This window comes from Clupea harengus, chromosome 14 (genome assembly GCF_900700415.2).
Source record: "Clupea harengus chromosome 14, Ch_v2.0.2, whole genome shotgun sequence".
NCBI lineage: Eukaryota > Metazoa > Chordata > Actinopteri > Clupeiformes > Clupeidae > Clupea > Clupea harengus.
The window spans coordinates 8,783,057-8,809,709 of record NC_045165.1 but is presented as its reverse complement, the minus strand read 5'-3'; the positions used below and the strand labels follow the sequence as shown (position 1 = coordinate 8,809,709).

The following is a 26,653-nucleotide window of genomic DNA, read 5'->3' as shown; positions in this document are numbered from 1 at the left end:
ATGTGTTCCAATAGAATGTGTTTATAGAAATGTAGATTATTACATTGAATATGTATCACATATATGCATATATGCATGTTTGGACATTTTACATTGTAGGCCTAAATAAAATAAAATAAAATAAAGCTTGTTATGGAATCTAAGTGAGCAAAACACTTTCTTTTTTATAGACACAAAATCACATACCCAGATTAACAGTCCGTTTGAAGGGATGTGGTTAAGCCATTTTAAAACAGGTCTGACAAGCTACAATTATGTGTAGCTTAACAAATGTAATCGTTTTGAACAGCAGAAGAAGAGCTACAGTTTATTCCTTGTCAAAACACTCCTGGCAAACACTATGATATTTCCATCTTCTCACATTGTAATCTCCTCTAAAGTGTTCAGTTTAAAGGGATCGCTCAACAATGCAATTGGTCGGCATTAACCAAACCTTTCACCAATTAACTTCGGCCTGGCTCTGCCCACTTAGGCATATCCAATGTTTTGCCACAGTGCACATATGCTGCCGTTTCTGCCGTCAAAATAGGGCCCTGTAGTTGCCATGGAAAGTGACTAAAGAAAGGACATTCATATGTTGTAAATGAATAATAGTGGGAGCCTGCTGAGTTTAATCTTATTAGACAACTATTAACAGTCACACTATGTTTACCATGTAAAAAGAATTTAAGATGAAAGACTACAGCTAAATGCAGGAGTGTCTTCCGGGACACAACAGGGTTTTGTTTAATGTCAAGATGACAAATGGCGCTTTAGTGTGAAATGCATTGTGTGATCATCTACTTCTGTCTCTGACAGTTGCACAATTAGCAGGAGACCAGCTGTGGTAGTGATGACAGTGCCCTGACACAGTGCCCTGTTTTCTTTCTGTCTCCGCTTCACTATCATTCTCTTTCCTATCTTCTTGTCTTTCACACTTGTGTTTGTTAAAGACCACTTCAGGGAGATATGCCCGGCTGGCCACGGCTACACATACTCACGCTCTGACATCCAGATATCTCTCAGGAAGATGGAAGAAGAGGAGATGAGGGCTGAGGAAAACCCCTCTGCCTCTCCTGAGCCATCGCCACCCCATCAGGCACACCTTCCCCACATCCCTAGTCACAAGCCTCATATACCTTCCTATCCACAGGCACCTGCTAACCCACAGGTTCCCTCACATGAACCCCAGGCCCCACAGGTGCCTACATTTCCACAAGTGCCCACACAGCCACTACCCTCTAGGACCCCACAGATACCTCATCACCCTTCTTTGGACCCTCAGCAGACAGGCAAAGTCCCTTCACAACACACTCCACATGGTGAGTGAACTGAACAACAAGGCTTTACATAGTGTATGAAAGAAAGTCAATGTAGTTAAATATTGTCGGATGACATAAGATTTTGTTTGTAAAGTGGCTACAGAGAAAGCTCAATTCCTTAATAAAACTATGAAAATCAATTTGGCGTTAAGAATATACAGTTTTAGTCTTTCAGCCTCAAAAAAGAGTCTATTTCTTCAAACCTTCTAACTGGTTGTGCTTGTTTATTGATGTCATTGAATTTGTTTTCTATTTTGGACAGGACACTTTTCATAATTTTGTGTCCCTTGGTGAAGCTTAAGTGTTGAGTGGACCATAAGCTTCGTTTTATTAGAAACAAAGACTTTAAGATGAGCTGAAACTTCAAGAATGCCTTGTTACCATATAGGCTAGGATTTTGGTATTAGTGTCTGAGAGACACTTTAACTCTTTTTGTGGTTATTTTTTTATTTATTTATTATCTCCTCACAGATAGTGATGCTGTGGAAGTGGTGAGTTGGCAAAGTTTCTCATCTCTGAAAGAGTCAACTTAACTTAGCATCAACTAAAGAAGCAAAAAGATATTTTGAGCTTGAGATGATGTTTGATATATGAAGAATTCAGAACTTTTGTAAGAGTAAGAGTAAGAGTGTTACTGTGTCTACACAGGCCCCTTTTACGGACTCACCACTCCTCCAACCAGGTAATGTTCAGCCTGTTTAGTGAACATTTATACTGCTGTTTACTTTGCCATGATATTTGCACTTCAGCACAAGAGGACATGACCATGCAATGATTTAACACAGTGAAAATACATTTTGGGCACAGGGGACTCTATATTTTATAATTGCTGTCATAAATTTGGGTCAACCTAAAGCACTACGTCTTGCCAAAGAAAGCATAGAGAAAGTTATGTGTTGTGCTGTCTCTCAGACCCTCTGTCATGTTAATAACAAGGATTTACGACTCTTTCTGTGGCTGCTTTTAGTTGGCAGTGACATCTTTGTGTCAGTATCTGAATTTAACACTGATTCTCTGCCAAGAGAATCAACCAGTACATAATCACAACAACAAGTTGAGTTGAGTCCTTCATCAATTATTACATTATACTTTGGAACAAAGTGTAGGACTTTAAATTGAATGAAACGTTTGGACTATGTGATTAAATATAATTTATTTTAAAAACATTATTCTCTGTGTGTCTCAATAGTAGATAGTTATCCATTATCACAGACAGTCATTTTAATACATCTCAGTGTGATTAAACCAAAAACGTTATTGGTGACATGCTCAATGTGCCCCAGTCACGGAACCTCTCCCTACTGATTAGTTCAGTGTGCATTTCATTACGAGGATTTTATGGCTCATTTTTGTACATAACCTGGGTGAACATGTGTGTCTTTGATTAGCACATCCCCTGTAGCGGGCTATTTTTTCCAATACATTAAGACTCTATGAAATGGATAAGGTTAGTGAGGACAACATAACAACAGGCCTGTATTGAAATACAGGGCACACGAGCACCGAGATGTGCACTTCTGATTGTCAGTAGCATTGATGGCCATATGACATGTTGGTGAAGTGCAATGAGGATGAAGGCAAGCAAATGGCAAATCACAAATTAGGCTAAGCATCTTCATTGCATCTTTATTGCCAGATATCTACGCAGTTTTATCAGTTTGACCTAGCAATGCATTTCAGATAGCCTGCACAACATGCAAATCTCCTAGTGTGATAGTTGGATATACAGTATTAACTTGATCCTCAGCTCGTTGTCATTCCACATTACAGTACATGACATTACATCAGCTCTCAAACTACAAAACTCATTTAGGATCTCGGCATTGCTTTGAATGGACTGTGTTGAGCTTGGTCCAAAGACTGAAGTTTCTGTATTAACTGATATACATCAAGTTGGTACATGTGTATTCCATGTATCAACTTGTGTATTTTTGTATTCATATTTTTATTGTTTGTTGTTTATGTAAAGTGACCTTGTATGTCCTGAAAAGCGCTTTTATAGGTATATGAAATGTATTATTATTATTATTACACTTGCCAATGGTGTGGTTTCAATTGTCCTCCCACAGATTTGGTGGAAATTTCTAGTCCTCCCATTACTAGTCACCCGAAGCCAGAGTTGAATTTCAGGGACGAGACCACTGCCTCCGTAAATGAGTTTATCCCGGTGACAGGTGAGTCATGGACACTAAAGGAAATTACTTTCCCCTGAACACAGAAACACAGCAATACATTTACATTCACATGAGGGTCACAAAAAGTCTGCTGTGGATTTGGCTGAAAGAGATTCGGCTGTTCTGATCCCTCCAAACGGCTTTACGTGTTCTAAATCACATTCTATTTGATTAAACTACTTGGCTGCATAGAGTATGTTTGGGGAAAAAGGAGTGTAAAAAAACAGACAAAGAATCATGAACAATATTCTCCTTCAGTTACAACACAACCTTAGAGACATCGGTAAGTAATTGACTGCACTGCTTGCTGTTCTGTAACTGGATTGGCTGGTTATTAGATAATTACTTGTGGGGAAAATACTCTGTTAGAAAGCGTTTTTTTTTTTTTAATGCTCTGGCTTCACTCTTCATTGTTGTGCCTGCTCTTTCTGCCCCTATCCAGACATTGATCAATGCTCTTTCTGCAGCTATCCAGACATTGATCGATGCTCTTTCTGCCCCTATCCAGACATTGATCGATGCTCTTTCTGCCCCTATCCAGACATTGATCGATGCTCTTTCTGCCCCTATCCAGACATTGACTGATGCTCTTTCTGCCCCTATCCAGACATTGATCGATGCTCTTTCTGCCCCTATCCAGACATTGATCGATGCTCTTTCTGCCCCTATCCAGACATTGATCGATGCTCTTTCTGCCCCTATCCAGACATTGATCGATGCTCTTTCTGCCCCTATCCAGACATTGACTGATGCTCTTTCTGCCCCTATCCAGACATTGATCGATGCTCTTTCTGCCCCTATCCAGACATTGATCAATGCTCTTTCTGCCCCTATCCAGACATTGATCGATGCTCTTTCTGCCCCTATCCAGACATTGATCAATGCTCTTTCTGCCCCTATCCAGACATTGATCGATGCTCTTTCTGCCCCTATCCAGACATTGATCGATGCTCTTTCTGCCCCTATCCAGACATTGATCAATGCTCTTTCTGCCCCTATCCAGACATTGATCGATGCTCTTTCTGCCCCTATCCAGACATTGACTGATGCTCTTTCTGCCCCTATCCAGACATTGATCGATGCTCTTTCTGCCCCTATCCAGACATTGATCGATGCTCTTTCTGCCCCTATCCAGACATTGATCGATGCTCTTTCTGCCCCTATCCAGACATTGATCGATGCTCTTTCTGCCCCTATCCAGACATTGATCGATGCTCTTTCTGCCCCTATCCAGACATTGATCGATGCTCTTTCTGCCCCTATCCAGACATTGACGTATGCTTCTTGACTCCCACTATCTGTGGGCCTGGCCAGTGTGTGTCGGTGCAGACTGGGTACACATGCCACTGTGACCCTGGCTATCAGCATAACGCCCTACAGACTCACTGCATTGGTAAGGGCCCCTACCTCATTTCCCCAATCCTGTCTCTTCTTAAGTCAGGGCTTCAGGGCTTTTTTTGACAGTGTATTTGGAATTTGAAAGTTGCCAGAAACACTTTAGATCTCTGTGTGAAGAATGCAGATTTTATTGTAGTTCCTAGAAACCTAAATTTTGCCAACTGTTTTATCTCTGTATTATTTCCTATTATTTGTTTTCATAAACTTTGTACCCTGACTTCCAGAATCCAGTTTCACCCGGGATTGCATTATGTCTTTATGTTTTAACCTACTAAAAGGAGCAAGAAATCTAGGAATCATGATCGATGAATTAACATCTTCATGTAGCATCTGTTTCGTGGTCATGCTGTTTTGTACTATGCATCTTAAAGAAGAGTAGGACCCACCTGACTCAATATGCTGCTCAACTCTCACTCAACACTCACACTAATGATATCGTTATTATTATTATTATAATTAACGAGGTATACAATATCTTTAATGTTATTTTTTTGGATAAAAGTGCTTGCTGGGTCTTAGTGCGGTTTCAACAACTCCAAGTTACAATATTACTGTTACCTAAGGTGCCTTTTTCTTGAGTGTACGTTGAACCCAGTTCTTCTGTTCAGATATCAATGAGTGTGAAGAGAATCCCTGTGGAGAGAAGGCCCACTGCGTCAACACCTATGGCTCCTACATCTGCCACTGCCAGACTGGATTCAGCCAGGTCATTACTCAGAACAGGAAGTTCTGCCAAGGTTGGTGTGCCACAGGGTAGCATGGGTAATGGTCTAATGTTTCACACATGTATCCGTTTTGGGCAACAACTAACCCTCTCTATCTCTCTCTCTCTCTCTCTCTTTCCAATAGATGTGAATGAGTGTGACTTGCCCAATAAGTGCACAGATGGGAATTGTGTGAACACGGAGGGATCCTACACGTGCGAATGCAAGACTGGCTTTACAAAGAATTGGCGAGGCCAGTGTGAAGGTACAGATATCTCTTGCGTCAGTCCTTTTTTCCTAACATGGGTATTGTACAATTGATGATTCTTCCATTTATACTACACACCAAGTTATATTAGTATGACTTCAGACTGGTAGTGTAGATGTCATCGGTATAGTGTGCAAGCTATACACTATAGGATCTGTCTTTTCTTAGACTATACACTTTCCAATTGTAGGAGAGTATGGCTTGATGTACTCACAGATGCAGGCAGACAGCTCAGGGCAGTTCTTATTAAGTCTGCCTGAACGAGGGCCGTGTTCATGAGGAACTTCCCACTTGTACTGTAAGAAGTGCAGAGGCCCTCCAGCCCTCAGAGTCTGGGTGCAGGGACTGTCACCAGGATAGGTCTGTGACCTAAAGGAATGACGAATAGGCCTATATTAAACATTTAAAAGGGAGGGCCAGTGAAGTTGCCTGTGTTTTCTGGGACTGTAACAATAAAATATTTCAACTCTTTTTAAAGTGGCTGTCGTGGAGCCTTGGTGTTGTTAGCAGAAGTGTTATAGGCATGGCAAAGGGGAATACGCTCCCAGCATGCTGACAGGACTGTGATGTTTTCCAGCCTCCAGACATCATTACCAGTGCTATGGAAGCCAGTCACTTTTACTATTCATGATTTTCATAGTTTTTAAATATATTTCACCCGCTCTGGTGTTGTTCTCGTGTTGGCTCAGACCTCTGCTTTTCTGCTATTCTGCGATGAGATCTGTAACTTCACTCCCCACCAAGTCAGGGGAGAGAGTCTTTGTCTTTGTCTTAACATCACAGCGTTCTTGAGAGCTTTCTCACATCATCTGCTGCTGTAAAATATTGTTTGTAATTCTTCAGTTTGGGAGAGTCAAAATATTTTGCCTTGGCAACAGTCTTGAACAAACACTGTATTATTTTTGGACGACTCTGGTCTTAACGGCAGGGACCAGAGGGGAAGAGGTTTGGCCATGACTGCTGTATCAGGCCAGTGATGGGGAGACAGAGGGGGACAGGAATGTAGGGGATTACATGATCATGGCTCTTATGTCTGGTCTCCAGCTCTGCGACATAGTCTGCTCATGAGTGTGGATTATGGATATTGTGAATTGATCCAGAAGGAGAGACTGAGAGCTTATTCATGATATACAACTGCTCTTCATTAGTGCTGTTATTCAAGTACTCGATAATATTATAACTGGAACTAGGAAAGAAGAAAAGCATTTGTAAGTATTCATGCCAAGCCCTATTAGGAGGAAGGCATTTTGAGACTGATAAATTGTTGCCCCGGGTATTATGTTATAAACCTTCTAAATATTAGTTATATACCGCCTACGATAATTCTGGTCTCATCCCTAATAGACACACATACAAGCATAGACACTCATACTCGTTTTCTTGGTTTCTGTCGCTTTCAGATGTGAATGAATGTCTGACGTTGGGTATGTGTGCCCACGGTCACTGCACAAACATGCAGGGCTCCTACAAGTGCACCTGTAATTCTGGATACGAAACTGATCCAGACCAAAGCAGTTGTCAGGGTATGTCACACACACACACACACACACGCACACACACACACACACACACACACACACACACACACACACACACACACACACACACACACACACACACATACACAAATGCTTCAAGAAGTCTGAATGTTAATTTCAGGAGATTATATGTGTATGTGATGTGTCATAAAACTTGATCAAGTATTAATGCTGCGGTTTTGTGCAGATGTGGATGAGTGTTCCCTTTCTGGAATCTGTGTTCACGGAGACTGCATCAATCTGGACGGCTCTTATAGCTGCAGTTGTAACCTTGGCTACCAAGCCACTTTGAATGGCAAGGCTTGTGAGGGTGCGTATGTAGAATTATCATTTCATACTGTTTTTCTTGCTGTTCTTTGTTTCAAAGATGCTAAAGATGAGTAAAGTAAAAAAGCATTACATTCTGTCTCTGAACTTCTATATATACATATATTCTATCCCCATTTCATACGATACTATATAATGTCACATTACGTTAGAAGAAAATCACAATTGTTTCACCAACACATCTACAAAGCACGATTGAAACACGTTCTTATGTACGTTTCTACGAACATTCTTGCCTTCACCAAACTTTTCATACCTTCATTTTGTTTTTAGGTAAGAACAGAGTTCAGGAATGCCTGGGAGCACATGATAGACAGTGCTATGAGCACTCAATGGTGTCAGATAATTTAACAGTTAATTTGTCATGGGGACAATTGTAACGGACGCACTACGTGTATTTCGATGGAAATCAGACTAAAGGAAGGCATTTATGAAGGCTGATTCATTTAGAAAAAAATAAAAAATATTGGTGAATGAAGGCCATTGTCTCAGATGATCATAATAAAAATAGAGAAATGGTGTCTGGCTTCAGTTGACCCGACCCTTACTTCTTAGTGAAGTGTTTTTATATTTCTGATGTCTTGTGATACCTGCTGTCATTTTGTTCAACAGATATCAATGAGTGTGCCACCAGTAATGCCTGCCCCACTGGAATATGCACCAACACAGAGGGTTCCTACATCTGCACAAATTGCCAGTCTGGTTTCATCAAATCACCTGATGGACAGAGATGTGAAGGTACTTTTGGTTCCACTATGCATTCAAATTATTTTGCGGTTACACTGGACTGGGGTGAAAACATTTCACAGAAGTGACATAACTCAAATGTAATATTTAAGATATACCCAGGGATTTTCACTTTCTTAGCCAGTGAAAAACTTCATGTTGAACCAACGCAACTTTACATATGAGACTTTTAATATCAGTACCACACCCCTCCTCGGTATGACCTTAGGGATGATTTACCACTGTATTGAGGAACACTCTATGGTCCCTCCTTAGGGATGATTTACCACTGTATTGAGGAACACTCTATGGTCCCTCCTTAGGGATGATTTACCACTGTATTGAGGAACACTCTATGGTCCCTCCTTAGGGATGATTTACCACTGTATTGAGGAACACTCTATGGTCCCTCCTTTGCTTTAGACATCGATGAATGTGCACAGGCCGTATGTTTGGATGGAGTGTGTACGAACACAGAAGGCTCTTACACATGCACCTTGTGCCGTACCGGCTACCAGTTAGCCCTGGACAGGCAGCGATGTGAGGGTGAGTCAAACTGCAGTTCTGTTGCCCAACACTGAAAGCTAGCAGTTAGTTTGACTAGGTTGCAGCTTGGGGTAATCTTTGTTCTAACAGTCTACTGGGCTTCATTAAGCAAAAGATTGTTTGTTTCCCATTTACATAGCCAGGATTGTGTACGACTGCCTGAGTTTATTTGAGCGCACACACAGAATGAACAGTTAGAGGACTGTGAAGAGAAATTTGATGAATTTGACCAAAATAAAAAAAAATTCTCATGCTTCTTATTTCATTTTCAGATATTGATGAGTGTCTTTCTGCATCCATCTGCAACAATGGCATCTGCCTGAACTCGGATGGCTCCTACTCCTGCACAGCTTGTCCCACCGGATACCTCGTGTCATCAGACGGAGAGCTCTGTGCAGGTCTGCATGTGGTTCTCTGTTGTTGGCACTTAACACTGACAGTACTCAGTTTTGGTCCTATTTTTTATTTATTATCTGTTTATTAGGTTTTACAGGTTTCTAACATTACACAGACAATTATGCATATGTACCCCAAACCCCCTCCCTCCCCACAGCAGAGATAAACAGTTTCACAAGTTCATAAAATTCATGAAATGTTTTGGTCCTATTTTATCCCTCTCCCTTGTCTCTCCTTCTTCCTTCATCTGTCAACCATGCACACAACATTAGCGTGTGTCCGTCAGAGTACAATGGCCTGTGCTGGCAGTGATGTGCCATGACAGAATTTCTACTCCACAGATACTATAGACTCCTGTAATAGCTGGCCGTGTGTGACGTTGAGTTATTCTTGTGGCTGGGTGGTCATACCTGTCTCTTAGCTCCACTTCATCAGCCTCTTTCAACAAGTTTTCATAAATAACAGTAGATGAACCTCCCACAGCTTAGCTTAGCTTGTTTCAAATAAGCGGTCTAGACCAAATAATCAGGAAACTCCCAGGAAAAACAAATATAACAAGAGGACCTCAGAAATACATATTAAAAGAAAAAACACCAGACACCAGGTTTTCTCTTCCTCGCTTTATTTTTATCACTCATTGTTCTTCTCTGACTCTCTTGTGCTTCCTGTGTTGCAGATATTGACGAGTGCCTTTCTCCCGGAGGGTGTCCCCTTGGTTTATGCACAAACACTCCCGGCTCATTCTCCTGCATGGCCTGTGACACAGGCTATACACTGTCTTCTGACAGAATTACATGTGAAGGTACAAAGCATTCAACATTGAATCAGGACATTTATTTGTTTATTTATTTATTTATTTATTATGCCCCTTTCCATGCTCTAACCTATTACTGCCCTCTGTTTTTCCACCCTCTGACCCTCCCAGATGTAGATGAGTGTGAAGATGCTGGCATCTGCCTGGTTGGAGAATGCACAAATACTCCTGGTTCCTACACTTGCTCCTGCCCTGCAGGGTTTGAACACTATGGGACAGGCTGCACAGGTACACACATTACAGAGAGAGAGGGGTGTGTGTGTGTGTGTGTGTGTGTGTGTGTGTGTGTGTGTGTGTGTGTGTGTGTGTGTGTGAGATTGTGTGAGTGTGTTTATGTGTTTATGTGTAGACAACATGTATGTGATGTCATAAAACTTGATCAAATATTAATGCTGCGGTTTTGTGCAGATGTGGATGAGTGTTCCCTTTCTGGAATCTGTGTTCACGGAGACTGCATCAATCTGGACGGCTCTTATAGCTGCAGTTGTAACCTTGGCTACCAAGCCACTTTGAATGGCAAGGCTTGTGAGGGTGCGTATGTAGAATTATCATTTCATACTGTTTTTCTTGCTGTTCTTTGTTTCAAAGATGCTAAAGATGAGTAAAGTAAAAAAGCATTACATTCTGACATGAAAACAATAAATATCATTGAAATACTACTACTACTACTACTACTACTACTAATAATAATAAATATCATCACCCACAGATGTGAATGAGTGTCTGGCTGTTGGGGTGTGTGGTGACGGAGAATGTCTGAACACTGAGGGCTCCTTCCTTTGTCTTTGCCCCACGGGATATGCCAAAGATGGACTTGGTTGCCATGGTGAGAAATTCTCTTCCAATGTGAAGTCATCCATCTTATCTATCAGTCCACCACGTCTCTATCCAACTGTTCACTAAAAGGGAGAGGGGAAATCATTGATAAGCTAGTCAACCAAATGTCTAGAAGGGCCTGTTTGCCTGAGGACACTACAGTCACCTCTGTGAACTGGCCTGGTTATGGGCAGGCTTGAGTGCTCTTGTCTCTGCCACTGCAATGTTATGCAGCTTGGCTAGGATCTCACAGCACTGGAGCCCTCTTCAAAGATTCAGACAAAGAAAGATTGTTCTTTGCTTCCAAACTGCCAAAGTAAAGATTGCTGTCCATGCAGAAATATTGGGGTTAAAGTCAGGCTAGTTATCTCATCCAGGCCTGTGGAGTTACATCCCATTATACTCCACCCAGTTGGCTGTGGTGGCCATGGCCATGGACACCATCCAAGATATTTCTCCCCTCCTGCATCAGCAAGGGCAAATGTTAGGCCTGAAGACACACATTCCTCTCTTTGCTCTTTTCTCCTGCTCCCTTCATCACCTGTATCATTTACCCTCTTATCTTTCTCCTAATATTCGTTCTGACTCAGGAAAAGGTAAAACATCAGATGATGAGAGAAGAGAAGAGAAGGAGGACAGTTAGAGAGGAAGAATTAGAGCGAGATAGACAATCAAGTATAGAAAATGAGAGAGGACCAGGACAGGTTTGGCTTGAAGAGAGAAAGGAGGCTTGTATCATGTATACCATGATCCATATCGAGGCATCAATAGTGCCTCTCCTTTCTCCATCTTCACACACATAATGCCCCCAGACAATTGCCCTTTTAAAGTACCCATTTACTCGGTTTAATTAGTGGCCTCACTTGCACAGACAATTTGTTAGTATTAAATCAACTCAGTGTTCAATTTTGCAATTTGTATGAGCCTACACTCATCAGAATTAAACTAAGCCTTTTTATTGTGCTGCCATAAATAATTCTTCTGGAGAGGTGACATCTTCATCTTCATCTTCATCTTCACCAACAGTTTAAGACAAATCTAGACTGGACTGCATCCCTGGCCTGAAAAATGATATCCTATCTCTGCAGTTCCAGACGTGCATGTCAATTCCCTGATGAGGGAGGATGTGCGTAGCACAGGCAAAATCACATGAAGCGAAGGGGCGTGTGTGTTAAGTTAATTAGTTTAGAGACTTCTGTCTCTCTTGCTCAAACTGTTATGCAGAGAAAAAAAGTTGAGTAAGTTCAGCTACACCCACTGTCACATAAATTAAAGATGGGCCTGGTTTAACTTTGTCTAAAGCAGGGTTTTACAATGACACTGGCTGTCACCAAACAAATCTAGAATATTCAATTCAGTTCAATGTGTGTGATGCATTGTAGGCAATGTGTAGTATCAATCAATCAATTCAATCTTATATAGAGCTTCTCTAAATACCTGAAGTCGCTTTACAGAGTCCAAGAATCATTCATACACCGATGTCATACCGATGGTTGTAAGCTACCTCAGTAGCCACAGCTGCCCTGGGGTAGACTGACAGAAGCGTGGCTGCCAATCAGCGCCTACGGCCCCTCCGACCACCACCAACATTCATACGATGCAATGCATGTCTTTATGATGGTGGGGGAAACCGGAGTACCCGGAGTAAACCCACGCAGGCACGGGGAGAACATGCAAACTCCACACAGAAAGGACCTGGAACGACCGGTTTCGAACCCAGGGCCTTCTTGCTGTGAGGCAACAGTGCTAACCACTGAGCCAGCGTGCTGCCCGAGTATACCTTTGGATGCGATTAGTTAGGTGTTTGTTGGGAATCGGCAGCAGGAAGCAGGGCACAGCCACACCTCACAGTGGAGAGTCTACATTGAGAGGGGAGAGAGAAGATTTAATGAGTGAATGGAAATAGGTATTCTAACAGATTGTCTTATGTATACGTAAACATAAGTTATAATGGTGGTCAATGGCCAAACAATGGCCAGTCGCAGAGAGGCAAAAGCAAAGGCAGCCCTTTCCATCCAAGGATCTGCAATTAGTTCTGGACCTCCACACACCATTCATAACGATGGGGAGTAATAAAGAGGAAAGTTTTAAGCCTAGAAATAAAAGTAAAGAGGGTGAGCGGGAAGGAAGATTATTCCAAAGTAGTTGGGCTTGATAGCAAAAGGCAGCTTCATGGACAGGTGCTGAGCATCATCAGCATACGAAAGAAAATGTATGCCATGCTTCCTTATTACAAAGCCTAAAGGTGTCATGTACAAAGAGAAAAGCAGGGGTCCAATTACAGAGCCTTGGGGGACTCCGTAATTTACCTTTGTATGACTAGATGGTTGTTTTGGACATGTGCAAACTGACAACGGACAGAGAGGTAAGACCTAAGCCAAGCAAGTGCATGACCTTTGATGCCCATATGGTACTCGAGTCTCCCTAGTAGCATATGATGGTCTATGGTGTTGGAAGCAGAGCTAAAATCTAGAAGGACTAGTATTAAAAAAAACAGCCATTATGAGATGCAGTAAGTAAATAATTAACAACTTTGACGAGGGCTGTCTCAGTGCTGTGGAGGACTCTGAAGATGGATGACTTCGGGGAAGTTCTTTCTGTGTAGAAAAGAACAAAGTTGCTTTGATACAGTTTTTTGTATTTGTGACAGGAAAGGGAAGTTAGATATGGGTCTGTAATCGGCCAAGTTATCGGGGTCATGGTTTGGTTTTTTAAGAGTTGGTTTAATGACAGTTATTTTGAATGATTGTGGAACATATCCTGAAGTGAGAGCGTTATTTATTATTCTAATTTAAGTCTCATAAATTAGAGGCAGAGCGTGCTTAAGCAGATTTGTAGGGATATGGTCTAAAGGGCATGTGGAGGATTTTGATGAGGAGATCAGGAAGATACGTTCTTTGTCAGTAGTTGTGAAGGATTCTGGGAAAACTCCAGATCGTATGGGTGTTTCTGATGTAGTCTTAATACATGTTGAGGGGGCTTCTACTGTGTTGGGAGAGGAGAGGAAGTTGTTAATCTTTTCTCTTATTGTGGCTATTTTGTTATTGTAAAAGTTGATGAAGTCATTACTATTAGAGGTTATAGGCATAGAGTGGTCAACTGCATTGTGGATATTTGTTCGTCAAGAAATAGTTTTGAAGAGAAACCTTGGATTGTTTTTATTTTCTTCAATTAGTGAGGAGTAATAGGCTGATTTGGCATCAGAGACTGCTTTTTTACAGGTTACAAGGCTGTCTTTCCATGCCAGGCAAAATACTTCTAGTTTAGAGGTGAATAATTTTCTTTCAAGTGTTGGTGTGGTTGAATTGCTGGAGTCTGGGCAGTATACCTTGGGGCTAGCCTTCTCTGTTTTGGGATGGAATTGAGCAATGGAATGCTGCAATGCAATCTAGGGGTTGGGTGTAGTACAATTATGACAACCCACATCGACCTACTAACAGACATGTGAAAAGATCATGGAGGATAAGATAAGATAAGATAAACTTTTATTAATTCCCGTAGGGAAATTCAGGTGTATTAGCAGCAAGGCAATGAGCCTTCTACTTCACCGGAGGTCAGAACCTTAGCAGAGTGCAGATGGAATTTTTATCATGAAGTCTGCTGTAGTCTGTAGATAAGCATCGGCTATAGTAGTGAATTAATATCGGTAGCCCATAATCTAATGCCATATTAAAAGTAATTAAGTGTGTTATGAATGGGTGTTGTGGCAGAACTGTTAAATGTCCATTTGTTATGCCATATGTTAACACTAGGTCAATAGTATGGTTATCAAGATGTGTGGGTGTATTCACTGTCATTTCCGACATCCATATTGATATTGAAATCTCCCGGTATAAGCACTTTTATAAGCACAGTCTTAACTAGTAAGGTGGACAAGAAGTCAGATATCTCTGATAAGATTTCAGTGTAGGGGCCTGGAGGTCTGTATAGTGTCACAAGTTCGACTGAATGTGTACGTTTCCAGGGGGTGATTCATCCAAAGTTTGATATTCTGAATGGTTAAATTGTATATTTTTGTCCATCAAGGGCTGTATTAATAGTTAATTATTTCTTCTTAAATCCTTAATATTTTCCACTTAAGGAAAACAATATTCTGCACAATTGCTGCAAACGTTGCTGCACATCTCTGTAATGTCTGACATGATCTTGTCCTCCTCTTCTTCCTCTTTCTGTCCCTCTCTCCCTCTCTCAGATGTGGACGAGTGTGAGAAGGGCACTGTGTGCTTTCAGGGCCAGTGTCTCAACACAGATGGCTCCTATCAGTGTGTGTGTGAGGCGGGCTACAAATTCTCTGCAGACGCAGGGGATTGTGAAGGTACTGTAAATGGGTATGTGTGTGCGCTTACTCACACACTGAGCACCTCCGTGAGCATCATTTGCCATGTTCTCTAGTGGTCATATAAAGGAAAGCCTTAACTCTTGTCAATCTACCGTAACACCAAGGACGGGGTGGAATATATGCAGTTTAAATTATCAAGTCAACCACAGTTCTCATAGTACCACACTTCTCTTACTATTTGGAAGGGAAGGAATGAAGAAATGCTCTGCTGTTATGTAGTCTGTCCCAAGAAATCCGTCTTTAAACTTTTTTTTATAAAGAAATCCCCTTAAAATGTGTGTGTTTGTGTGTGTGTGTGTCTGTGTGTGTGTGTGTGTGTGTGTGGTATCAACAGATCTGGATGAGTGTAAAGAATATGGCAGTAATGTGTGCGGAACATGGCATTGTGAGAACACCTTGGGTTCCTACCGCTGCTTCATGGGCTGCCAGCCTGGTTTCTATAGCGATGAGAACGGTGACTGTGGTGAGTATCAGTCTATCTAATAGCATCATAAACCATGTGATACAAATCCATTATCTTCTCCATAGTCTGGGCAGTCAAGGGCAGTGAAGGGCAATTTCTGCAAGCAGCTTGGACCCTGTGTTGAGTCACTAACAGCAATATTCATAATTGATCATTCATTTCTATCTATAGAGGGAGGTCATTGAAATGATATTGTCAATGTTAGCACTGGAATTATCAACAGTAGGATAGTAGCTCTATAGAAAGAATGCATATACCTTATGAGGGAATTCTGAGTAATGGCTACAGCGTATGAGCTCTCCGCAGGAAGCATCATAAATACCTGCCTCTCCCCACTCCCTCTGCTTCATCATGCTCCTTTTCGGAAAAACACAGTGCCTACTTTGTTCTTGCAGAGGTGTACCAGAAGACATGTCAAGATGTGTGTGTAGTATTCTAGCACAGACATTTCAGCTGTTTGAGCAAATGAAAAGTGGCTTAAAGGTGACAGAGATGTTAGTGTTGTTACTAGTTCTTGCTAACCACCACTTGTACACCCCCTCCTGTCTGCGTGCTGTGTAAAATGCAAAATAATTGGCAGATATGGCTACCAGTCTTTTAAGAGCGACCAGATCTGGTGGAACAATTACACATTGTAGAGGAAATAGGAATCGCATGGAACAGATAATCTTTTTCCAGATAGCTTTCAAGAAGTAGTCAAAGTCTTTCAAAAAAGTATGCTCTAGCAAACTTTCAGTTTTATTTTTGGTGATGGTGGTCCATGTCTAATAGAAAGTAACATGCTCCTAATGAAAGTTGTTTAGTTGTCTACAATCTGCAACTGTAGCAGATCTGGACAGAATTAAACGCGCTAAGCAATCATGAAGTATTAGCCTACAGTACTACTGCTCTCCTTATACTTGTACTTATAACGACATTCTACATGAGGTATCTGCAGAGTGTCTTGGTAATGTGCCTTTTAACAGTAATTCTTCTGTATTCAAGTTCGTTGGTGCTGTTGGTACTGAAGTTTCACCACAACGTGACTGTTGTTCTGTGTGAGATAGATGATTTGTGCATATTTCGCTGATGAAAAACTATTCAGATGTCTTTCCAAGCACAGTTTTTATGGACCTCTTGGGGGGAGAAGAACATGTTTGGGATGGGTGTGGGTGTGGGGGTGGGGAGTTCCACACATCAAATGCAGAGCTACTTACCTACTAACACAACGCATCTGAACTGAACTCTTTTCTCTGTAGAATGGACATTTGCTCAAATCCCTACCATTGTTCAGCCAGAATAAGAATATTAACAATATTAAAGGAGCTCCTCCTTTCCTAACTTGCACTTCCTCTTCCTTCCTCTACCTCTCCTTATCTTTCCTCTAATGCTATCTCCACTAACTAGTACTTAACTCGCACTTACAGTAGTTACTTTCCTGCACTTTTTATTTCTTATGTAAAGTAGTATTTATTGTTACACTAGGTCTCTATTGCTCGTAGCTTGATTGTTTTCTCCTTTGTACGTCGCTTTGGATAAAAAGAGCGTAAGTGTAAGTGTGACTGAGTGTAAATGTAACTAACACAGATACAGAAACATCTCACACAATTACCTCTTGTCATGTAGCATCATGGGAGAGGCAGGGAGGTGGTTCAATCATTACCTTATATTATGTCTAGAAGGAGGTGCCCAATTTCCAAATTTGTTAAATTTCCAAAAGAAAGGCTTGTAAAAATCATTGGCTATTTAGGCCATGGGCGAATCCAGACATTGTAATTACACTGCTGTGAGTGGTGTTACTTTTTATGTGCTTGTCGGACCTCTGTCAGAGGTTGTGGTTGTCTTTGGCTGTTCCAAAGCGCAGTCAGACAGTAGTTACGTCACAAAGAGAATAAAATGGCAGCAGCTGCGATAAAAACAAATGTTTCAGTGTCTGCGTTCCGTTACGTGGGTGTATGTCAAGATTCCAATGCTCTTAAGAGTAAAATGTGTTAAGAGTAGAATGTGTAGAAGCGTATTTTCTAAAGCCCAGTTATATTCAGGAATACTGAATACTGCCATTATTTCTACAAGACACTGAATAAGTTAAGTGTGTGTGTGTGTGTGTGTGTGTGTGTGTGTGTGTGGGTGGGTGTGTGTGTGTGTGTGTGTGTGTGTGTGTGTTTCTCCACGTAAACCACCTGGTTTAACACCCATTACCCTTTAATAAAATGTATCATGTCATTCTTGTGGTGAGCCTCCCACCACCACATACCTGCTCACTAATGCCTGGTATCATTCCACTCCCTCCTTCAAACTACCCCTTGTGTACGATAACCTCCACATGTGAGGCTGAGTTTTTATCACAGAGCTGTGAAGGGCTGGCTGAGAGCCACCCAGTGTCATGGGCTGTGCATTTCCATGTAGACCCCTGACTGACATCTGCGCTACAGTCGCAGACATGTATCCAGACATGCTGAATGATAGTGTTTTGTTGGTTTTCGTGTCCACACAGCTCTCTCTCTTCACTAAAGTCAACTGACCCACTTCTGTTTTGTTTTTATACACATTCTTAAAAAAATTTAAGACTCATTCTGCATTTATGGCAGCAGTTACACAGAGACAAACACACACATGCATATGACCACCTTATATCTTATATATCTTCACCTCTCTCTTGTCATTACTGAATGTTCAGGCTTTTGGTAAAGGTTCATGCTGAAGGACAGATTCATTATGCCGAGCTCATAATAGTGCTCTCCTCTCATGTTTTTGTTAGTTATGGTACCTAGCATCACTGTAGTGCTAATATCCTAGTGTTGTCCTATATCCTGTATGTATCCTAGCAACAGATGTCCCACCCACACAGGGCCCTAACTTCATTGACAGGCAATAAGCAAAGCAATAAGCAATGTCGTGCATGAACTAAAGGTGACCCACCCATGCTGACGCTTAGGGTCTTGCTCATGGTTTAAAATTAGCTAAATGATGTTGCCAAGTTATTAAATAAGCTAAATGATATTGCCAAGTTATTAAGTTAGCTTTAGTTCTGCATTTAGTTAGCACTAGTTTGCTCCTTATCAGTTGCCCATTAATGAAATTGGGGCCAATAGTATGTAACACTGCAGCTTACTTCTCTGGAAATGTTACAGTGTATACATACATTCATGTTTACATTTAAGTATTGAACCAATATATGTATATATCTGTGTTAATACCATATGATGTCCCAAGGTGAACACACAATTTTACACAGGCCACATTTTTTTTTCCTTCACCAAAATTGGCAGATGACCGCAAAACCAGAAGTGAGCTCATATCTCAGCCAATCTTTAGTCAACTGACATGGAACTGCTGTGAGAGCTTATGGCCATGCTCTCGACATCATGACATCCATCAAGTTTCCATGGCAACTCTGACCTGCTGGGCCCACATCCCTGCCGGCAGCTATATTTCATTTTCCATTTTACCAGCTGAAGATGTTTAGCAAATTCCTCAGTACAAGCAACCAAAGGAAGGGCGCAGTGGTCAAACTGGAAGAATCCAAACAATAACAGCAGAGAATGGGTTATGAACATGAAAATGGGATAATATACCTCTGACCGAATTTGAGACTGTTCTGCTGGGTGCTGATCACTGGATTGCCTTCATGCTTCCTCTCTTTCAGTTAAGCTTTCCAACATCAGGCAATGACCTCTTCCTATTGTCCATCACGATCTGAGAGCCAGTCATTATGTAATCAAATCTATCTGATGTGCTCAGGGAGCCCAAGTCTCTTTTCATTTGGTAGAGGCAGGGCCTCCGTAAAAGTATTCCAGATGTGCGCTGTACTTGACAGAGTGGAATTTGTAGCCGGCCTTGCTCAGGCTGGATACAAAATGCTAGTAAAACACAGAATGATCAAATGTGTTCACTCAACCCATCCTGTAACCTCACCGAGATCCCTTTTGACTCTTTAAACACTTTATTTTTCTAGTGACTATCGAGTGACTATCTATGACAGGATAGTGTGTGTCACAGATATTGCTAAAACAGCTAAGGGGCTTTACTTCTGGATATAGGAGTGTTTCAGGAGCAGGGTTTTGTTGATTTGCTTCAGTCAGCTGCCCCCTTCTGGTCAAATGCTGGAACAGAATTATACTGCCATAAACTAAATCTCCCATATACTGTATGTCCGTTCAAATGAAGGTATTTCTACTTCTAAAACATTTCATTATGAAATACTATATAGTATAGATGCCAACAGTTATTGGTCATTTTGATTTGACCAGTACTAGCTTCAAGTCTTTTCTCTACAGAGTAACTATGTAGCCTGTATCAGTCATGTAGTATGTATGGATCAAGAGATTGGCTATTAATCTTGTGTTCTTGTGTATCCATGAGGCAAAGATGTTGGCACCCAACTGGAAACCCACCCTGGGTACAGTGTTGGGGAATAGTGAACTACATGTACTTAAACTAGTTTAACTGCATTTTGCAGTAGCTTGCTGGTAGTTCAACTACATTAAAGAGGACCTATTATGTTCATTTGCAATGTGCATAATTCTGTTTTTGGGGTGTATCTACTGGAATAGATTTAAATGCTTCAATGTTCTAAAAACACATTATTTCTCTCATGTCTATTCACCCTCGGTCTGCAATGTTCTGATGGAACTTGTGTGTCTTCAAGCCCCCCAATGAGCCCAGTGTGCTCAGATTGGTCAGCTAGGCGATGGAGATACATCATCTTGTAACAAGGGAACAGAGCTGGAATTCCAACAAGGCATTCCAAGAAGGCATTTAAGGCAGCTGAGAAAGAGTAGTTTCTCTGGGAGACCGTTACTCCCTCTGGCATGTGCTTTGGGCTTTGTAACATTGCAGACCGTTTGCATGCATAGAGAGTTATATAACAGTATAACAGACTCTAACCAAGTAATCTTTCTTGGTGCAATACCCCCACCTGGAGTCTAGTTTCTGGAAGGCAGGTGTCTGACTGATGGCCATTGTATACAAAACCGAAGCTAACATTCTTTGCACTTTTCCATGAATAGTGGGGTATTTTATTTATTTTTGGTGTATGTATGACCTGTGAACAAGCAGGCACTGTATTATATTTTGCTACAATTTCGTATCACATGTACTTTATTACAAAGTAGTTTTTACTTTTTCTATGTAGCTTAGTTAACCAAACTAGAGAAACTAGATTTCTAAAAAGCTATGCTTTCAAAGTAGCTTCCATAACACTGCCTGGAAAGTGCTTGCCCGACAATCTGTCACTCTTATTAAGTCTATATATTACCTTTAGAGGATATTGTGGCTACGGTTATGGTCAGGCATCTTTTACAATCCTTTAGTTGAACAATGTTCATTTGATTCAGTTTATATTCATTTCAAATGTTTTTACAAATGAAGTTGGATTGAATTCCTAAACTGTGTGACAGCTGTAGTGTTTGTAATTGTCTTTAACTGCAGGAAGTAGAAATGATTGTAATGAACAGGTTAGTCTCAGTCTTTTTTTCTTCTTTCCTCTCCAGATATTGATGAGTGTATAAATGAGACAATATGCGGAGAGCATGGGTTCTGTGAGAACACAGATGGCTCCTACAGGTGTCAGTGTTATCGTGGATACACCAATGCACTGGATGCCCAAGTGTGTGTGGGTATGTTTCACGCTGTGAACAAAAAAGATAAAATGGTGTTGAGTGTCGGTATGTGTGTCTGTATAGAAGTGTGTGTGGCTGATGCTCTGTGTCCTCTTTTGCAGACATAAATGAATGTGAAACAAGCACAGATTACTGTGGGGAGGCTCTGTGTGAGAATGTGGAAGGGAGCTTCCTGTGCATCTGCACCAATGAGAATGAGGAGTTCGATCCCATCAGTAACCAATGCCGCAGTATCCGGGCAGGCTTAGTGGGTAAGACACAGACACACAAACATCGAAGAGGTTGTTTCTCTTGGTACACTCAAAAGTATTCACATACGCCTGACAAACATACAGGCACAATCACCACACTTTCACTACAAATGTGCAAAGTGCAACTACATAAGTCGACTATAATGACGCATTGTATGATTTACTACTCATCTAAACTGTCTCCTGGAAGCCAGGTATAATCAGTCTGGTTTAGGACCAATGCAGCTCTGATATGTGAATATAGCGCACAACCCATTAACGTTGTTCTATAGTTGTGCCAAAATCAACATTGTGGTCCCAAAACTGGAGACCTGGAGGATTGGAGGATTATGCATTGCCCATGATATCCTAATGCTCTAAAGACGTATAACATTGGAAGAGCTTCAGTGACAACAGAAGCACTCGTGATTGGATCAACTAGTAGCTCACATCACAAAACACAGAGATCACAGTAGTCTACAACATCACAAAACACAGAGATCACAGAAGTCAACAACATCACAAAACACAGAGATCACAGAAGTCTACATCGAAGTAAACAATTCATTCATCAAGCAGATTCCATACCAAGGTGGTGAGCCGTGACACCCATTAACTAAGCAAAGGGCTGAGAGGCTGTGCGGCCACTCAGCGTAATACACAGTCACACTTCTGATAAACCAGAACATCACCAGAACCACTTTACAATATGCCATCTTTTCTAACCTTGACAGCAGCCATATAATGTATATAAATGTATAGATGAATAAACATAGATTCAAAGTTGTCTGTTGCACAACCAGGTCATTAGCCAATCATTCTGACTTCTTGTTAACATGTGATCTGTACAAGAAAACATATAGACTGAGTTGAAGGTATGCAAAACAAATTAAGTCAGAAGAGTCTAAAGTGATGTAGCTATTCAGCTCTTCAGTCACACAGTTCAGTGCTCATATTGTTCTAGTTGTTCATCAGAGCACAACTAGAGCACTACATTGTCCAAAAGGGCCTACAGGAAGAGCAGAAACCATAACTGCGTTTTAATAACGTTAAACATTGAAAAATAAATCAGATCAATGTTGGTCCTTCACAGACACTGTGGTGCCATTACAGTGATGCCTACCCTGCTTGTCTGAGCCTGTTACTTGCATTGGTCTTGTGAACACCTTGAATTTGACTTAATCAAAGTACAAATGGAGGAAAATCTAAACCAAACCTGCCAGTGCTCTTTCACTTAGTCTTTCTCTCTCTCTTTCCTCAACCTATTCTGACTCTCGTCTCTGAACAATCCCTCAGAGGAAGCTTCACCTCTCTCGTTGGCTCCCTCACATGGTAAGGAGATGAAGGAGTGCTACTACAACCTGAACGATGCCAACTTCTGCCACAACGTGCTTTCGCGCAACACCACCAAAGAAGAGTGCTGCTGCACAGTGGGCGCTGGCTGGGGTGACAACTGTGAAATCCACCCTTGCCCTCCAACTGGGAGAGGTAACCCATGCCACCCTTGCCCTCTCGGTGTCAGACCTCATAGGACTCCCCCCCTCAACTACAGACACCCTCTTCCTGTTCAAGCATAATATATAGCCTGTGCTTAGATGAAGTGGCAGGAGAGAGTAAGAACAACACAAACTCACATCTGTTTTCCCTCCCTTGTTCCAGCTGAGTATGACCAGTTATGTCCGAAGGGTAATGGTGTGCTGCCTGTGACCACAAGCTTTGGACTCCAGCTTTTCAAAGGTGCCTACTGCCGTTTGCCTTGTGACATCCATACCATTCATGCACTGCCTTTTGGGGCTAAATCTGTAAAGGAATTACCCATTTGTATGCTTCTGTATGTTTACAGACTTTTTTCCATATGGGTAGAGATTTTGTGTGTGCGTTCGTTATGTAATCCACAGACTCAAACATGTATGCACACACATAAAGATATACTGCATATAGCTGACATACACCTTTACAGAACCCAATCTCTTTCTTTTTAGATGCGGATGAATGTTCGATGTTTGAACCCGAGATTTGTAAAAATGGAATCTGCACCAACCTTTTTTCGTCATACTCATGCTATTGTCAAAATGGGTACTACTATGATAATATCCGTCTCGAATGTGTCGGTGAGTATTTCATTCATTCTTTTTGCATAAATACCGTTCAGGGTACTGAAATAGAACGTGTGACATTTAAGGGCATCCCACAAATTGCCTATGAATTACTTATGGGCATTTTTAAACTGTTGGTGTATGTGCTTCTGTGTCTGTTGTAGATCATGATGAATGTCTCGATGAGGGGACATGTGAGGGAGGGGTATGTGTGAACATAGCAGGGTCCTTCAACTGCTTCTGCAGCCCTCCTCTCATCCTGGACAACACGCGCCGCCGGTGTATCTCTGTAAACAGCACAGACGGTGAGCCTCATCTCAGACCCAGTCCCTCATCTCAGACCCAGAGACCCTCATCTCAGACCCAGAGACCCTCATCTCAGACCCAGTCCCTCATCTCAGACTCAGATACCCTCATCTCAGACCCAGAGACCCTCATCTCAGACTCAGATACCCTCATCTCAGACCCAGAGACCCTCATCTCAGACCCAGTCCCTCATCTCAGACCCAGTCCCTCATCTCAGACTCAGAGACCCTCATCTCAGACCCAGAGACCTTTAACACAGACCCAGAGACCCTCATCTCAGACCCAGAGACCCTCATCTCAGACTCAGAGACCCTCATCTCAGACCCAGAGACCCTCATCTCAGACTCAGATACCCTCATCTCAGACTCAGAGACCCTCATCTCAGACCCAGAGACCTTTAACACAGACCCAAAGACCCTCATCTCAGACTCAGAGACCCTCATCTCAGCAATTGCTGACATTGACATGACGTGTGATTGTGGTAGTACTTCTCCTCGTTATGGTTGATCTCTTAGTCTAACAAGATGGGTTGAGTAGATGTCCATAAAAACAATCTCTCCTTCCTCTCTCTGTGTCTCACCTAACTTTCTCCGCATCACAGACGGGCAGGGTCTGGAGGATGACATCCACATGGACATCTGCTGGCGGCAGCTCACTGACGATGACATGTGTACCCACCCTTTGATTGGCACCAGGACCACGTATACGGAATGCTGCTGTCTCCATGGCATTGCCTGGGGCAAACTATGTGCCTTCTGTCCCTTGAAGTCATCTGGTTAGTATCTTTTCTGTTTTGGCATGGGTTGAGTTGAGTCTCTTTTAAGTAGAAACTGACAGTTCATTAATAGGCCGAAAGTAATGCACCGTGTGTGTGTGGCCCTTCTGTGGATAAAATATCTGCCCAATGAATACGTGCTAAAATGTTCTTCTATTGTGTGTGTGTGTGTGTGTGTGTGTGTGTGTGTGTGTGTGTGTATGTGTGATGCAGAGGACTTTGCCGCGTTGTGTAACCTGCCAAGCAGAGGCTCAGACGGCCTGCGTGAGAGACCTGGCTATGAGTATGGCCCTGATCTACCACCACAAGGCCCATTTGGTCCATACTGGAATAACTATGGGTCCCTAGGAGGTGGTGGGACATACTATGACCCCGAGGACCCCCAGACAGTGCCCCTGTTCACAGACCCCTCCAGTGATTACAATTCCAGGGAGACAATCAATGTGCCTGATTACCGGCCTAGAGAAAATCAATCGCCTTCGCTCTTGGATGACTTCACAGGTAAATCACAAGTACACTGAACATGGAATGATCCCACACCTTGCTGTTGATGCTTATTGGGCTTGAACACACCAGTATAGACACACACCTGTCAGTATGAACACACCAATATAGACACACAGACAGTCAGACACACACACATAAGCCCCAAGATAATCACATGCTAATTCATTTCAAAAGGATCTGGCTATTCGCTATATAGTTTGAAAACCCTGGGTCCAAAACCCAGTGGAAATGTAAGCACTGCGTTCTCAGAATGTACTGCCAAAATATATCGGTTAGCAAGCTGGCTACCTTTTATCAATGCCAGCTGTGCTGTTGTTGGTGTTTATGAGGCAAATCTGTTGGTTGCTAGCTAGTTAGCTCACTAGTTTACGACAAAAACGTTAATTTATTTCAACTTGTTTGTATACAAATATTTCTTTTAGAGGTTAGCAACCAAATTCAAACATTATTTCATGTGTCAGACAGCTGGAGGCACCAGTGGAAATAATGAGGCATTAGCTCCTTGGAAAACTCTCATTGTTCTTGTTTACTTACAGACCGCTATGACAGCTTCGAGGGTCTGCGAGCAGAGGAATGTGGTGTGTTGAATGGCTGTGAAAATGGCCGCTGTGTGCGTGTACGGGAGGGCTACACATGTGATTGCTTTGACGGCTATGAGCTTGACCTCACCAAGATGGCCTGCATGGGTAAGAAGCTTGAGTTTTTTTAAACTTCGTTAAATGGTTTATGAACATAGTGATGGGTAGGATAAATACAATAGATAATCAATAATCTACTAAATTAAATTAATAGATATCAGTCTCTCAACAAATATATATCCTCCATATCCTTTTTCTTCCTGCATGTTTACATGAAGGGCCCTGCTGGGATGTTTTAATGTGTCCACATTCCCAAATATTTGAGTTAGAGACACTTATCTCAATGAGGCCCAATCAGTCTGAGACCTGGTTGGTGGTAAAAAAAAAGATGTGGTCATCAAGGGTTTGAGAAGAAAAGGTATTGCAGTGTGAATATTAGACAGATAGCAGTATAAAAACAACAGAGATCCAGGCTGGGATTTGTAGTGCTCAGACACGTTTTGGAAGAATGCATGTCTATATATTTAAAAAAAATATAGAACCTATTTTATGGTTTACAAATGGTTCAAAGGGTTAAGGCTAAAACACCACGTTAATGCATACAAACGCGTGGTGACAGTTCAACTTTTAACAATTAATTGGCATGTTTTATAAATTAATGAAAAATAGACCATTTTATTTATATCATGAATTGCAAGTGTAACGATTTACTGGGTTGTTTCATAATGGATAGGCCTACTTTTGATCTGAT

The 26,653-nt window shown here is 41.7% G+C and overlaps 1 protein-coding gene across 2 annotated transcripts in view; it reads left to right on the top strand.

Annotated features, from left to right (window-relative positions):
- LOC105893129 (latent-transforming growth factor beta-binding protein 2) overlaps positions 1 to 26,653 on the top strand; it is an 87,473-nt gene that overhangs the window by 58,908 nt on the left and 1,912 nt on the right. Inside the window, exons 12-38 of one of the 2 annotated variants that reach the window (XM_031579884.1) lie at positions 933 to 1,301; positions 1,773 to 1,792; positions 1,950 to 1,983; positions 3,371 to 3,475; positions 4,743 to 4,868; positions 5,482 to 5,610; positions 5,723 to 5,842; positions 7,246 to 7,368; positions 7,571 to 7,693; positions 8,323 to 8,448; positions 8,860 to 8,982; positions 9,255 to 9,380; positions 10,055 to 10,180; positions 10,304 to 10,420; positions 10,601 to 10,723; positions 10,902 to 11,018; positions 15,201 to 15,323; positions 15,682 to 15,810; positions 21,282 to 21,407; positions 21,512 to 21,661; positions 22,937 to 23,128; positions 23,300 to 23,377; positions 23,623 to 23,751; positions 23,901 to 24,041; positions 24,644 to 24,817; positions 25,031 to 25,318; positions 25,861 to 26,010. In XM_031579884.1, coding sequence (XP_031435744.1) covers positions 933 to 1,301; positions 1,773 to 1,792; positions 1,950 to 1,983; positions 3,371 to 3,475; positions 4,743 to 4,868; positions 5,482 to 5,610; positions 5,723 to 5,842; positions 7,246 to 7,368; positions 7,571 to 7,693; positions 8,323 to 8,448; positions 8,860 to 8,982; positions 9,255 to 9,380; positions 10,055 to 10,180; positions 10,304 to 10,420; positions 10,601 to 10,723; positions 10,902 to 11,018; positions 15,201 to 15,323; positions 15,682 to 15,810; positions 21,282 to 21,407; positions 21,512 to 21,661; positions 22,937 to 23,128; positions 23,300 to 23,377; positions 23,623 to 23,751; positions 23,901 to 24,041; positions 24,644 to 24,817; positions 25,031 to 25,318; positions 25,861 to 26,010 — 3,687 coding nt within the window. The remainder of the gene's footprint in view (positions 1 to 932; positions 1,302 to 1,772; positions 1,793 to 1,949; positions 1,984 to 3,370; positions 3,476 to 4,742; positions 4,869 to 5,481; positions 5,611 to 5,722; positions 5,843 to 7,245; positions 7,369 to 7,570; positions 7,694 to 8,322; positions 8,449 to 8,859; positions 8,983 to 9,254; positions 9,381 to 10,054; positions 10,181 to 10,303; positions 10,421 to 10,600; positions 10,724 to 10,901; positions 11,019 to 15,200; positions 15,324 to 15,681; positions 15,811 to 21,281; positions 21,408 to 21,511; positions 21,662 to 22,936; positions 23,129 to 23,299; positions 23,378 to 23,622; positions 23,752 to 23,900; positions 24,042 to 24,643; positions 24,818 to 25,030; positions 25,319 to 25,860; positions 26,011 to 26,653) is intronic. The other variant, XM_031579885.1, reaches the window with a different exon arrangement.